General features: G+C 42.9%; 1 protein-coding gene across 1 annotated transcript in view; it reads right to left on the bottom strand.

Moving 5' to 3' along the window:
* LHCGR (luteinizing hormone/choriogonadotropin receptor) overlaps positions 1–15,777 on the bottom strand; it is a 69,960-nt gene extending 54,183 nt beyond the window's left edge. The window contains exon 1 of the mRNA XM_033175767.1: positions 15,553–15,777. Coding sequence (XP_033031658.1) covers positions 15,553–15,719 — 167 coding nt within the window. The 5' untranslated portion in view covers positions 15,720–15,777. The remainder of the gene's footprint in view (positions 1–15,552) is intronic.
* Between the last annotated feature and the right edge of the window lie 397 nt (positions 15,778–16,174).

Below are 16,174 nucleotides of genomic sequence, written 5' to 3'. Positions count from 1 at the left end.
AGATTTGACCAGGGAGGTTGCCTGAGCTTTTGATTGATGTAGGGAGGAGGGATGAGGAGCAAAGGTTAGACAGAAGTGCAAGAAGCTGTAGATCATGCAATGGCAATCTCCAGTGGCTACAGAAGCAGCCCTGGTGCAAGCTGAAATTTTGCAGAGTTGATGTTGATGCTGCAGAGCAGGAAAGGCAGCAGTGGGGAGAATGAAACTAGAGCCTCCTCTAAAAAGAGACACCAAGTGAACAGCAGGTGACTTTGTTGATGTGGCTGGGTCAAGAAAGAGTCCTGGGGGCCAGGGAATGGGGAGAGAGGTGGGGTTAGGCAGGTGCACTGTGCTTTTCACAACAGATGTGTTCCCATGAGGCAACACAGACAATGTGGTCCTGTGAATCCAAAACCATTTTCCCTACTGACTTATATTTTTTATTTCAGAAATGTCACATCTTCATTTCTGATTCATCGTTGATTGGTAGCAGTTCCTAAACATTCAAGTGTCTGTCTCCAGAATTTATTAATAAAGTTTATGATTTGTTAATAACTGTTTGAATGTACTCCCTTTGAAGGTGCCCCACTCTCTAATGGATGCATCTATGATTCTTTCCATGATGCCAGAAACTTTTAGCAATGTGAACAATGATCTTAATAACCCTGCAATTCCATTCCTATATACATACATTGAGAAAAATTCTCAAACTGATACTTAAAGGAATCTTTTACAAAGTTTTCTTCACAGCATTGTGGCATCAGGGGATTGGAGGCAACCTGGGTGTCCATTACTAGGTGAGGGAGTAGATAAAATTTGGACAATGCACACGTAACTCAATAGGAGAGCATGTAGAAGTGAGAGTCCAAAGGCACACAGAGTAGCATGGGTGGATCTTCAAATCATGGAACTGAGAGAAACAAGAAATTACAGAGATATAATATACTGTTTGCAGAATTAAAATATATGTACACCAAACACTAGATATTAACCTCCTCCTGCACATGAACATATGCTAGGATTGTTATCTAAGGCGAGTTGAGAGGAACAGAAGTGGGAGAAGGAAATAAATAACTAAAGACAGAGAGGGACTTTGAATGGACTAGTGATAATGTTACTTCAATGAAGAAATACGGCCAACTTAACCCTCTCTACTAGAGAGACAAATGGAAAATAAAAAGTTTTATTTTGACGTATTGACTGCCTGCTTGCTTACCTTTCTTCCTCCTCCTTCCTCTCTCCCTTCTTCTCTCCTTCCTTTCCTTTCCTTAATTTTTTTTGAAGTTAGGCATACTTGTATTCCGGTAGTTTTGTGAACTACTGTGGAAAGGTCTAGTCGGTATCATTTGATATAGAGCAGAAGCCAAGGAGAACTGAGGGCAAAAATGCCTAAGGCAAGGACAGTTCAGCGGCTCTACTCTCCAGGGTCAAAAGAGGAATGAAAGCTACGCATAAAGCAAAGAAAATAAAGGAAGGACAGAGCCCTTTCTGTCTCAGCAAAAGAGGGTGACACACCACAACTATGCACCTCAGATAGGTGGTAAAGAATTAGGGTTACTGGGCAAATATGAGGTTAAACTTGCAGGGTGGAGAGCTCTCTCTTGAAAGGTGGGATGGCTGTGGAAAAATATGGCTGTGGAACTATGCAGCTACTTAAATTTATTATATTTTCACAGTCTTTTTTTGCAGTTTAGAACTTTTGTTTTTAAATAAATTGATGATGCAACGCAGGTGGCACCTTGCCCGAGTGCCTTTGCCACAGATGTTGAAACAAATGCTTCAATTGGATTACAAAGGCTGCATTCGCTTCATCAGCTTGGAGCCTCCATCTACTCATTAATCCTATCTGCAGGTCGTCAACCCTTCTAGTTGTGGGTTAAAGTTGAAATCGAAGCAGTCTGTACTCCTTAGGGCTGGAATTAAGTCATTCACCCTAGTGCTGGGATCTTGTGATTGGTCATGACTCTGACAAGGATTGTGCATGGTCTAAACTGGACCCAATAATATTAATATTTGGAGGGCAGGAGTGCACCTGTAGTGCCTCCCCACATGCTATGCTGGTGTTTGTTTTTGTCTTGATTTCTTATCCTGCAGCTTGCTTGGTCTCCCCAGAATCCATCTAGGAGTAGGGCTTCTCTTAGTTCCTGCCTTCTCTTCTCAATCAGCAGATCCTGATCCCTGTCTACCCCTTAGGGGACACTGCTGCCCTAGAACAGTTCCTGGTTGCTCTCTGGTTAGGATCAAGCTAGTATCTCTTACTGCTTCATTCTAACTTTCAAACTGGGCCCCTTGGCACAGATGGTGACCCTGTGTTGTGACTACCCAGTAGAGTTGGGTTACTTTCTGTAGTGGATACTGTGGTGGGCTACCCAAATCACTCTTTAGTATGGAGGCACCAATTTCACCAACTGCTAGGAAAGGGTGGGTGGTTGAAACTCTCAGCTGAGTTGCTGTCCTAGAATTATGCTCACAGACTGATGTGGTTTGTGTCTGTCCACCCAAATCTCATGTCAAATTGTAATTCCCAATGTTGGAGGTGGGGCCTGGTGGGAGGCAATTGGATCATGGGGCAGATTTCCCCTTTGCTGCTGCTGTTATGATAGTGAGTGAGTTATCATGAGATCTGGTTGTTTAAAAGTGTGTAGCACCTCTCCTCTTTCTCTGCCTCCTGCTCTGGCTACGTGAAAATGTGCTTGCTTCCCCTTTGCCTTCTGCCATGATCGTAAGTTTCCTGAGGCTTCCCTAGCCATACTCCCTGTACAGCCTGCAGAACCGTGAGCCAACGAAACCTGTTTTCTTTTTATTATTTATTTATTTATTTTATTATTATACTTTAAGTTCTAGGGTACATGTGCACAACGTGCAGGTTTATTACATATGTATACTTGTGCCATGTTGGTGTGCTGCACCCATCAACTCATCAGCACCCATCGACTCGTGATTTACATCAGGTATAACTCCCAATGCCATCCCTCCCCCCTCCTCCCTCCCCATAATAGGCCCCGGTGTGTGATGTTCCCCTTCCCGAGTCCAAGTGACCTGTTTCCTTTTAAATTACCCCGTCTTTGGTATTTCTTTATAGCAGTGTGAGAATGGACCAATACACAGACCAAGATTGCTACCTTACCCAGGATTATGTCTTCTCTTTTGGGCAGCCCTCATCCAATGACTGGACAATGTATAAAATAAAGGCCCAGCCCCCTTGCCTCCAGGTGGGACTACTCAGAAGGACCATCCTATCTTTAGAGCTTCTTCCTGTCAATTCTTACCTGGGCCCTGACTTGATCCCCTTCCCAGCCAAATCCAATTGCCAAGCACTCAGTGCAGCTGTGTCAGAGTCCAGTGACAGGAAAATTTACAGCATCCAGATAAATCTAGTTACCTTAAAGAAGATAATGCCACCCTATTATATCCTCCTTAGTGGTTTCTAATGTCTCTGGGTACCCAGGATTGGGGCTTGGGCCCCTCTTCTTTTTTCTTTTGAGTTTAATAACACAGATGGCCTTGGAAGGAGCCAATTTGTCAAGTTTAATTTTTGTTAACTAATCCTCAAAGTAATGTTACCTGGAGAGCTTCAGTCAGGAAGGCTCTAGTGTCCCCCTTGAAGAAAACAGATTTGTTTTGTACGTTATATGTATTAGAAATTTAAAAAAATCTGGAAATCCTTGCTTATAAAGACCTATCAATTGGGAGATATATGCACTATCAAAGATTTCTTTGTTCTATAGAAGGATTTACTGCAAGGTTACTTTAAATAGCAAACTCCCTGGGTGATTGGAAAATAGAGTTTAATTGATACACTCTCTCTTTTTTAAGGACAAGTACTGCATAAAGCAAATTATAACTGTAGGTTTCTCACCTCCCCTTGGTTTTTCAGAGCTTGAGTACAAGATGTTTCCCAGGGCAGGGCGGCCTTCTGAGGTCCTCAGGCTGAGGAGGAGCAAAGGGAGAGAAGAGCCAGGGAAGAAATACAGCACCAATCTGGAGTCCCCAAAGACTGTATAGGGTCTTTGGTCACTTGCCAGAGCTTTTACTTTTCCTTCTGCCCAACACATGGCAGAAGTGAAATATTTTTATTCACTACCTTCTAATTGTTTTTAAAAATGCCAACTACATTATTGATTTAAGAAAGCTAAAAACATCAATTCATTTTCCACAGATAATGAGTTTATTGCTAGAGCTACATTCTGAATTCTAAAACACTACAAAATCAGATGAAGGGAAAAAAGAGAGAAATCAGAGACAGTTAAAGCATTTTTGCCTAATGAACTTGTTGAAATGGGAGGAAGTTTATTTAATTATTTAAATTCAAAAGAATTTGGTGTTTTTGTATTTATTAAGATCTTGCTCTACACTTAACAGTGTCTTAAGAAGTTCTGTGTTCTTTTCAAAGCTGCTCACAATTGTAATAAACTTGCTTTCATCTTAGAATAAAATAAAAATAGCTTTCCCCTTTTCAAATGATTTTAAATCTTTGAGCTTTCAAAGGCATCGGTCTATTTGGTGGCTTCATTACAGGGAATGTCTTCACTTTTGGCCTATTGTCTTCAGCATTTACCTAGAGGGAGCTGAGGCTTCAATGTTAACTGAAATATGAAGTCAGTATAGTTGAACATCCAATATGTTAAGCTTTCCACCAGGAAACTTTGGAACAGGCTTTAAAAATACATCCAGGTGGTTTTGATTATTGTTGACGGCTCCCTGCAGTTACTGTATTAGGCTCAAGGAGTGAGTGAAAGGGCTACTTACAAGTCAGTTGGTCCAACCCCTCACTTTACAGAGAAAGAATCTTAACGTAGGAAAAGGGAAATGACTTTTTTGAAACCACATGGCAATTCAGAGGCAGATCTGGACTAAAGCATTGGTTTCTTCCTTCCTGGTTTGGTGCTGTTGTCCTCCAACAATCAAGTCACATCAGTACTGTTCATTTGGATGTTTGTTGATACACTCTACTACATGACCCTCTGTTTTTTGTTTGAAAACTTAGCCTCCTGAAAAGAGTCATCAGCTTCTTGAGGACATAACTCAGTTTCAAGATGCAGCTCAAATCCCTGCTTCTCCATGAAGCTTTGGAGCCTACCAGAATGATTTTTCTCTTCCTCTATCCTCCTCTACACTTAATTACTATACTGTTTTTTTCCCTTCAATATCATTTGAGAATGTACCAGATGCCATGCGCAAACATTTCTTCTGTTCTCCCATTGAACACCCAGTCCCTGGTAGATTCTGCTTTTCACATTGTCTCTTGCTTCCAGCCACTTTATTCCTTACCCACTGCTACTTTTGGCCATTCTTTTTTCCAACTGGACTATTCTAGAGTCTCCTCATTAGTTTCCTCTCACTCCATCGTTGCTTTCCCCTGACCAATCCAGATTACTCTTCCTGACAACTCCTACTATGTCATTCTCATGTCAAACAGCTTCTGTCCCTCCCCCTCGGCCAACCTATCTGCAAATGAGCCTTGCATTCAAGACTCAATCTTTATTCACCAGTTGTATCACCCACTCTTGCCCTCATGTAACCAACACACTAGACTTGAACTGTCTCATATGGCAGCTATTAGCCATATGTGGCCACTGGGCAGTTGAAATATAGGCCAGTCTGAATTGAGATGAGCTGTAAGTATAAAATGAATACCAGGTTTTGAAGACTTGGTAAGAAAAAAGAATATAAAATATCTCAGAAATTTTTGTATTGATAGCATATTAAAATGAGAATATTTTGTACATACCAGACTAAATGAAATGTTCTATTAAAGTTAATTTCACAGTTTGAAAACTTTTTAAATGTGGGCACTAGAGAACTGAAAATTACTTGTGTGATTCACATTATGTTTCTACTGAATAGCACCTCCCTAGACAAATCAAACTATTTGTACTTCCTGAACTTGACTCACACTTTCCTGATGTCATTCACAGTTCCTACTGTTTGGCACATCTCCCTTCTCTGCTGGTCAAATTCTACCCCGGATTAAGGGTCCATCTCAGGCACTATATACTCTATGGAATGGGTCTTCATCACCAGTGGCACTTGCTTTCTTTCTTGAAGCCACATAGTGTGGTAGTTAAGAGTGCACACTCTGGAGCCAGCCTGAATTCAAATCAAAATTTCATTCCACATCTATAAAATATGTATAATCTAAAAAATATATGTTTACATGATACTAATATAGCATGCAGTACAAGATAAGCACTCAATAAGTATTTTTATTAATAACTCACAGCTGCTTACTGTGAACAATTTAGGCCACCTAGGCTATATTTAATGACATCTCTATTTCCTTGGCAGTGGGTAGAGGTGGGTAGGTTCCAGATTTTGGAATTGATTCCTCTGTTTGTCATGGGTCAGTCACCTTTAAGTCTGTAGCATGCTTATGGCTTGTTCCTAAATCTTGACTTTCCTCTGATAGGACAACTGAGAGGGAGAATAAATATTCTCAATTGGTACCTTTCTTTTGGGCTCAGATATCTCTTTTAGGCCTCGTCTAATAGCCTTTTGAAGATGTGATAAAGAACAACCTTCCAATAAATATTTCAACTCTAGAGAGCCACTCTGCAGATTTTGCATTTGAGCATTGATTGTTTTAATGTTCAGTGAGTTGAAACTTTCCCATTGGAGAGTGCAATTTGAGTGACTCTCCTCTAAGACAGCCATTCCAGAGCACCCAAGAAGGTGTGAGGAGTTTATGTCTTATCATGTAAACCAAGATGTTAAGAAGATTCCTGGATAATGGATTTTTCAAGTCATTTGTACAACAAGTAAATTAAAAATATAAAGCCTTAGAGGAAAATGGTAAGTATATCTAAGCCCTTACTCAAAACCCATTTAAAGTTTTCTAAAGAAACAAAGCAAAATAACCCAGTCTCTATCTCCTTAAACTACTATTTGTCTAGCAATAATATAACATGACAAGAATAACTCTGGTAAATAAAACTACATGTTGGATTCACCCTGGGGAATGTCTGCATCACCTGTAATAATTTCTTGAAAATATTTTTCAGAAGCAGAGACTATTATGTTGTCAAGGCAGTGACATTGCAGATATGCTTCAGGAAGCCCTTTCATTAAAAGCTTCTCTTTCTCAACACTTAAAAACTTTTTATAAGTAAATGTGTGAACGCTGGTTGAAACTGATATACTACGTACTTTTATTTATTATTATTTTTTCTTTCTTTTTATGAGGCAGAGTCTCACTCTGTTGCTGAGACTGGAGTACAGTGGTGCAATCTCAGCTCACTGCAACCTCTGCCTCCCAGTTCAAGGGATTCTCCTGACTCAGCCTCTCAAGTAGCTGGGACTACAGGCATGAGCCACCAGGGCGGGCTAATGTTTTGGTATTTTTTAGTACAGACAAGGTTTCACCATGTTGGCCAGGCTGGTCTCAAACTCCTGACTTCAAGTGGTCCACCTGCCTCAGCCTCCCGAAGAGTTGGGATTACAGGCGTGAGCTACTGTGCCTGGAATGGGTTTGAAGTGCCTGAAATTACTGGCATGTGTGCCTTCACTTTTTACTAGCTCATCCCCTCTGGTAGCCACCGTTATGAGGTTGCCTGTATCAAAAATGCCCCCTTCTCTGGAAGTACCTCAGAGCCGGTCGCATTATGGTGGAAGAATCTTACTGGCTGAGCAGATTGATTCTATGCTGAATGTGCCTGGGTCAGTCAGATTCTCCTTTTGGGAATTTGAAATTTATAATAGAGGGACAGAGAGGAGTCGTTTTTGGAACTGACTCCTTGTAAATCTAGGGAGAAGCTCCCTGAGCTCCTTTTGCTAAGATGCCAGATATTATCCTTACCTCTTCACAGCATACTTCTACCTCCTTATCCTTCTATTAAGTTAATCTCTTATGATTAAAATGGTCAGAATTGATATCTGGTGCTTGCAAATGAAAAAAGACTTACCCAGAGCCCCACCCAAGGTTTCCAGGGTGAAGTAATCCACTATTGTATGGACAGCCCATAACACGGGGCATATGCTGGTGCTCAGTGAGAGGACCGAAGCCTTTGAATAGTGATTCCTCATGGCCTCTCTAAGCTGGCCAGAACTGAGCTTATGGGATAACCATGTTAGCCCCGTTGCCCCTATAGAGAATGAGCCTTAGAGCACTACACAGTTCAAATGACACTTCCTCTGAGGCCTCTTTGTTGCTAGAAAGAGATGATTTTGGCTAGAAGAGACGATTCCCTGCTCTGAACTCCTATCTTGTTTATAACCTTTATCTAGCATTTATCACGTTCTCCATTTCCCTGTAGTCATTTGAGAAGAAGACACCTCTTCTACATCTGGAAGACTATAAGCTCCTGGAGGGCAGAGATGGTGTCTTTGGATCCTGCATGCTATCTTGTACATTTCAGTACATAGTTCTGGAGTGGCCAACAAGTCTCACCTGAAGGCTTTCTGTGTGTCCAGTCTGAGGCTTAGGGATGGGGAAAGAGGGGAGGAAAAGATCCAGAATGGGTTTGGATGCTCTAGCTGGGCAGACACGACCAAAACCAGCCTATATTCAGGTATTAGGAGTTATGTGTCAGAAGCAGCTCAGTCTGGGCTGAAAAGGCCAGAAATTAGACTCAAGGCAATAATAAGCTGTGCTATTTTGGGATGCTAATGTATTCACTTTCCAGGTTGAGAAGACCTAGTAGGTCATTTTCTCTAATTAACACCTCCCAGGAACAAAACTGTTCCATCAGGCTTGCCCCTTGGATGATAGATATTTACTGTTCAACCTCACATATGGGCTGTGGGTTTTTTAGTCTTCTCTGCATTATCAGATTATTACAATAATACCTTGTAACTATGTGAAAACTTTATTTCCATACTTTTGGCTTTTCTTGGTCTCATTTATCTTCACTATATCTGGCCCCACTCGGGGACAGGAATCTTCACGTCCCTTTTACAGACAGCAAAGAGATTTTATCATTGAGCCAATACCTACAGTGCAAATTAGGGAAAGGAGACCTGGTGCTAGAACCCAGTTCTGCCCAGTCTGTCCTGTTGATCAGTTTGAATAATTCGGGGACTGCATTGGACCCTACCCTGTCCCGCCAGAGCATCCTCACCTCTGTGGGCTCAGAAATGCTGTCTGCTGCTACTCATGAGGTGCAATTAGGAACCCAGGAGTAGCGTAACCTCATTACATCAGAGTCAAGGACAAATGTAACAGCAGCAAGGGATTAAATCTTCATTCTGAAAGTTGCATTTTATTTATAAATTGTACTTTTCTGAATGTGGCTGAGGCGGCATCAAGGAGCTGAGGTTCAGGGCCACATACAGAGCAGCTGTGAGTGGTTTGCCAGGAGGTGGTGTCATCTCCCAGTGAGGCAGAAGCTGGGAGTAAATGAGGACCCTGTGGAGAAGCAGCTAGAAGCTGCCCACCAAGTCAGAAAGCCCACCTGCCTGGTAGGAGGGATTATTTTAATTCCCTTCATAAGAAAAAAAGCTGGGTGGGAATTTGCTAAAATCCGCATTAAGTATGATTTTTCTGCAGCCAAGGGGAGCTGCCGGAACAAAGCACATATGCTCCCATGGAGCCAGCCCTCTCGGCTGTGGAAGGGAGCAGCAGGGCTTCTCTTCACCACTGTGACTCAACTGGCTTTAAAACCTCAAGTGTAAGATCAGAGTTACACATGGCCAAGACACCATTTGGTGCAGCCACTCTGGGAGATTATATTTTGGAAAGAGACCTTTGTTGCCTCATTTCAAGACACAAAAAGAAGCCAACTGAGGGGCTTAGGAAGAAGATAGAAGTGGGCAAAAGAGCAGAACTGGAACCCTGAATTAATCTGATTTACTGCTTTTGAAATACAAAAACAAAAAAATGAAGAAAAAAACCCAAGGAATTATTGCTGTCCAAGGAGGAATCTGGGTCCAGTGCCAAAGGGATCTGTGTGTGAACATTTTGGCTCTACACTTGCGTTGAGATTTTGGGAACTCTGTTGCTTGTTTTTTAGTCTTGCTAGTGGCTATCATTCACTTTCCCCAACAGGGTGGTTTTTAAACAGATAAAATCTAGTCCTTCCTGAGCTTCTCCCGAGGAGTCTGTGTATCAGCAAGGTCAGGTTTAAGAGTTGCCTTGAAGGCATGGCTGGGAGAGCTGAGTCAGAGCTAAGGTTCAAGATTAACCTCAACCTTGGGCCTTTGTTTCTTTAGGGGTGGTTGTGGTGGTGGTGGGGGTAGGCTAGGGAGGTAGGACATAAACTTTCTTAATTCTGAGATTTTTTGGCTGGCCCAGATTTAGGAAAGCTGAGGGTAGGGCCAAGCTGTCTTACTTGCAAGAGTGTGGTAGTCTTCTTTCTGTCTGTGGATTCTTTCCTGGGGGCTGCTACCTTGTGTCCTACAACAGGAGCCCATCTGTCTCAGTGCCTTGGTGGTTTTTGTTTTTCAGTTTGTTTTTATTAAGGAATCTTGGGGCTGGGGATTGATTCTTCCCTACTGAGTGAGTCTAAAAAAATAAAATGAAAACAATCTAGATGGAATATATTAATATAGGTAAGCTTCAGGTCTTGCTTCCCTGAAATTGGTATGTCTGCTATTTCCCATTCAAACGATAGACTGGAAGCCTACAAATTCTATTATAGGACCTGGATGCTGAGATAACACAAATAACTCCCTTCAGAACCTATAGCATTTTCTCACTTCCCCATTTTCTAAAATGGAGATTTTAAAAATAACATTTAGATGCAATACATGCTACTAATGTAGACATGCTTCTTTTTTGCACAAGTTAATTGTTCCTATTCAGCTATCTCAGTTTAATCATGAAACTCAGTAAACACTTTAATTATACTACATGTGAAATTCTGGGAACCCTGAGTTGAATGACACTTCTTCAGGTGGTTCTTACTCTAGAACAATGATTCAAAACCAAGGGGTGGGGAGGAATTGCCTCCTGCCCCCTCCAGGGGCCATTTGGCAAATGTCTAGAGATACTTTTGGTTGTCACAATTTGGGAGGGCAGTGCTCCTGGCCAGGGATGCTGGAAAACCTTCTACAAGGTACAAAACAGCTCCCATAACAAAGAATTATCTGGCCCCAATTGTCAACATTGCTAAGATTTGGAAACCTGCTCTGACAGAAGAGGCACATGTTGAACAAATGGTTGCATTTTGGTGGGATATGTACAGAAATATATGTAATCCCAGGATATTGAAGTGAGTATGTGGATGGGGAAGCTGGAGGTAGAGTGGGGGTGGGGCAGTGGGCATCAGGGAAGGCTTCATGGGGAAGTGACTCCTAATCATGGTTTTTATTTAATGCCTTTACAACCAATCATCAAATAATGACTTTCACTGAAAGCTTATTAGTCAAGATTGGGATTTTGTTTTTCTTTTTGCACAACCTCTGAGTAATCAAAGCTCGCAACTTTATGTCTTCTCTTGAGAAATATTTCCTCCCCAAAGCCTGGGAAGAATTTATTCAACCTTGTTCCTTGGTTCTCAGCAAGGAATCTCTAGTCGACTTTAACCTGTGGTTCTTCCACCAGGACCCCTGTTTCCTTCTTCACACTTCAACTTCTTAACTCTTGGCCCATGAAGCCTTCCCTTGGAGCCTTCAGTTCACAGTGATTAATTCATTCTGTGAATTCCTTAGAGCCTCGTTGTCTCTCTCTACACCTGTACCAATCTCTTGGGGCGGGGCAGTGTTTCCACTTAGATTGTGGGCTTCTCAAGGACAGGAACCACAACCTTCACATGTACATCCCTCTATGGCATTGAACACTGTTTTGGACCCTGATTTACACTGCAAGTGGGAGGAAGAGGAAGATACTCAAGAAAGATGTCAGGAAACAGTAACGCTGGATTGATATGAACATTGTATTAGGTTGGTGCAAAAGTAGTCACGTTTTTTGCCATTGAAAGAAATGGCAATTACTTTTGTACCAAGCCAATATTTTGCCAAGGCCTCTGGATTATGTCTTATATCAAAGTCTAAAAATTTAATTTCTGTTCAGTAGGTACAACATGCAAAAAAGAAATTGCCATAATTATTAGCATTTTCTTACTAACATATTTTTCAGAAGCTGTTTCCATATCAAGCAGATCAACCTTTCTGTTGTCATAGAGACAAAGATCTTTATATAACCATGGGCAAGGTGAGATTTTTTTCTTCTCCTCTTTCCAGTTGCCTAGAACTAATATGAAAGGAAAGGAAATTTTTTAAATCAATTTTTTCTTTCATTTTTTTCCCCAATTAAAATGAATGAAATGTGGGAGGTTATTTTTTGTATCACATTTTAGATTTTAAATACCTATGTTTTTCATAAAATATGGGAGTAAATATTTGAATGATGCCATTTTCAAAATTTGTAAGCAGTGGGCTTGGCAGTGATAAGTAGCTATAATCCATGTACCTTGTTTTTATTCTTCTTCTTAAACCAAATAGTGAACTTCGGATGGAGGTCTTAGAAAGTAAGGTTACTAGGACCCCAAATGACTAAAGCATAAACTAACATCCATTGAGGGACTGATGCTGACTCCTAAGGTGCTCTGCGGTACTTGCCCTCTCCAACCCTGAGAACTTGGAGTGCTCCCCTTCTCTCTGCAGAGGCAAAGTCTATTATAATGTAGTGCAAGACCACATCCTCTCCTCCTGGAAGACTTACCTCATAATTTAAGCTTTCTTTTTTTTATGAACTGATAACTTGCCATTCATAGCAGTTTTCTGTCTCATAATTACTGTTTATCATTTCATGCATTCATCATCAAGAAAAGAGGATTTCAGTATGAACCTGTCCACTTTTCCTGTCCTTTGTAATATTGAGTTATTCCTTTACCCATGGTCTTCTTCCCTCAGGACTCAAAACTATCCTTATTCTTTCTAAGATTAATCTTTCCCTTCTGTTGTTAGACTGATGCTCTCCTCCTACCCCCACTGAGATCTGACTCTAACAATTAACATTCCTCCCTCATTCCCTGTGTCTTCAGTCTGTCCTCCATGGATTCCTTCCTGCAGTCCTCTTTGAGGAAAAATAAAAAACTTTCTTCAATTCTACTTATTTTCCATCTGCCTCTGGGTTTAGGATTTTAGTTTTCTGCCTTTTTGCAATAAATAGGTGTTATGCATGTTTTGGGCGGGTAGGGAAGGGAAGTGTACAGCACAAAGACATTTAAAATATACTTTTTTGTCTCTAAGATGATACCTCCCTGGAGAGCTGTGCCTTGGTTCTCAAACTTTAGTATGCATCAGAATCACCTGAGGAGCTTGTTAACATGTAGCCTGCTGGACCCCACCCCTGGAGTTTCTGATTCAGTAGGTTGGGGCTGGGGCCTGAGAATATGCAGTCTAACATTTCCCAGGTGATGTTCATACTGCTGGGCTAGGACCATACTTTGAGAAATATTGCCTTAAAGTAACAACCCTCCCTTTGCTTAACATGCACCTCTCTTGTCATATGGACGTTGGTGTCACTATGTTGTGCCAAAAGTTATCCTGTTTCAGCCTGCATAGGCTCAACCTCCACAGAGTGACAAGGGCATCTCTTGAAAGAGGAGGGCATCTCTCAACCATCTGGTGCTCAGGAAATGCAACCTTGTGAGGATCACCACGCTTGGCTAAGGAGGCTAAATGACTGGCAGAGGATGTTCCTGGTGGTGGATGCTCAGGTTCTCTACCCTCAAACCTAGTCAGCCCTATCAAATATTTTTGAGGGGTTCTGGGATTCTTGAAACCCTGCTGAAAGGCAGCAGGACAAAGTGGGATTTGTAAAAAAATTAACTTCAGCCTTTTCCTGGGAAGGGGGTCCCTTCCTGAGAACAGCACGTGGCAGCAAGAGCCCTTGAGAGATCTCACTGAAAAGCCAAATTGAAAAGGAACTGGGACTTGGCCCACACATTCATGCCCCCAATGGGAGTTCTTTGCTCAGTACTAAGAAATTGAGTGTGTGTTTGTGTGTGTGTGTGTGTGTTTTATTAAGAAAGCAGTAGTTTTTCTTACAGAGACAAGCAAATTTAAAAAGATAATTAATAGATAAAATCCTGAATTGCTACTCAATAGTTGTGGGACCTTGAGCAAGTTATTCCTTCTCTTTGGATCTCAGTTTCTTCTAATTTGTATGGTAAGTAGCAGGCAAGTGAGAAAGTCTGTTCATAGTACAGTCATTCTTAAGAGCAACATGGCAGGCTTGTTGGGGACGGACCAGGGCTGGAACCTGGAAGGCCTATTCCATGGATTTGTGGATTGATTGAAATAAATTCTATCAGCATGGTGCATTCCTTCAGGGAATGGAGCTGACAAGATAATTAATGGAAACTAATTAATACAAACCCCTCAACCCTTAAACTGTATCTCTCAACCTCAATTATTCCCAGAAGGCCTTTAACTTTTCCACAGGAAGAAGCCTGGCTTGGCAGGGAGGGTGAGTCTCCTCTATTAAACGGGTCCCTGACAGACTCTTGGGGGCTCAAAGGAAATGGCAGAGGGGGTGGTCTTCTTCCCCAGCACAGAATTCCATCATCTCTAATTGTTAGAACATGATCGAGACCGCTACCAGCCTTTTAGATACTCTTGTCTTTTGTCTTTTTTCCTTTCTTTTCTTTCCTTTTCTCTTTTCACAGCTGTATTGAGATGTAAATCCTATACTATAGAATTTAAAGTGGACAATGCAGTGTTTTTTGATATGTTCACTTGCAACTGTCACTACAATCTAATTTTACAAAATTTTCATCAGCCCCCCACAAGCCAATACCCACTGATTAGTAGTCACCCACTGTCCCTCCCATCCGCCTCCCCAGCCCTGGCAACTACTAATCTACTTTCAGTTTATCTGGACATTTCATGTAAATAGGATTATAAACTATGTGGCACTTTTTTTCTAAATGGGAGAAAGGAGACCTGATGACACCCTGATAGACTAGTAGTGCTAAAGGTCCTCCTTCTCTTCTTTACCCCATCACTCTGGAAACAACAGCTTCCGCCTGCTTGCTGATGTATACAATCCTTCAATCACGCCTGTGAGCATGGAGGGGGTGTGCGGGTGCCAGCGGCAGAGTACAGGGCCTTTGGTCCATTAGACCACGAGACTGAAGTTCAAGCACATCCGGGCACGGCAGAGCAGCGGCTTGTATGCTCACTAAGATGCCCGTGTGACCGCCAGCAGTCAGTTGACAGATGAGGTCACCCTTGGTCGTAGGGCCTGAGCACTCCATTCCTAGAGGACCACAGGGTGCCAGAGCCCATATTCACCTTCCCTGACGTGGCTGGCCCAAGGCTCAAAGGCCTGTAAGATTTCTCTGGCAGAGACCCCTGCCAGAGGAGTTGAGGAGCGTCACACCCATATTCCCTTCAAGTAACGGCAGAGAGCTGGCCTTTTCCTGAGGCTCCTGAATAGTTCTACTCCCCCAGCCGCAGCCCCAACCAGGGGGAATGAGCGGGGTTGGGCTCTCAGGGGCATGGGGTGGCAAAAACAACCAGCAAGCTTTGGGTTCTCATCACCCTAAAACGTGGGGGAAATTTGATAGGGCACAGCGTCTTTCTCCAAGCTTCCAGGGAAAGAGGGCCAAAGGAGTAGGGAGGGCAGGTGGCATAGGCGATTGAGGGTCCTGTATCGAGGGGGCTGCGACGGGAGCGCTGTGTACTCACAGTCGAGTGAGACCGGCCGTCGGGCCGGGGCAGCGCAGGGCGCCGTCGGGCGCGCAGTTGCAGGGTTCAGGACAGCGCGCCTCGCGCAGCGCTCGTGGCAGCAACGGCAGCAGCAGCAGCAGCAGCAGCAGCTTCAGCAGCTGCAGCGCCGAGAACCGCTGCTTCATGGCCGGCGAACTGGGCTTCTGCGGCTTGCCAGTGTCTTGGACGGCCTCTGAGTGCGGCCCGCACCCCTCTCCCCGCCCCTTGGCCTGCCCTTCCACACACCCTTCCCTGCTGGCCCGCCCCTGCCCTCCGCCTCTTACCGCGCGCCCAGCTGAGTCTGCTCTGCCTTGACCTGCGATAGTGCCCGGTGACCCCATCACCTCCTTCCTGCTACTTTCCCCTGTCTTGCCCACTACCATCTGCAAATGGCCCTAGCTATAGGAGGTAGATTTAATGGCAAATGTTTTGGATTAGAGGTGGGGAGTTCTGAGTTGAGTGAGTTGTGATACTTCCCGGACCCCTTTTATTTCATTTGTGAAAGGGTCCGATGGATACTCGCTACACCCACATCAGAAGGCGTAAGAGTGCTTACTATTAGCTCAGCTATTTCTCCTCTCTCTTATCCTCAGCCAGCCCC

This window comes from Trachypithecus francoisi, unplaced genomic scaffold, assembly GCF_009764315.1.
Source record: "Trachypithecus francoisi isolate TF-2019V2 unplaced genomic scaffold, Tfra_2.0 Lachesis_group17, whole genome shotgun sequence".
NCBI lineage: Eukaryota > Metazoa > Chordata > Mammalia > Primates > Cercopithecidae > Trachypithecus > Trachypithecus francoisi.
This window is presented reverse-complemented; position numbering and strand designations above follow the sequence as displayed.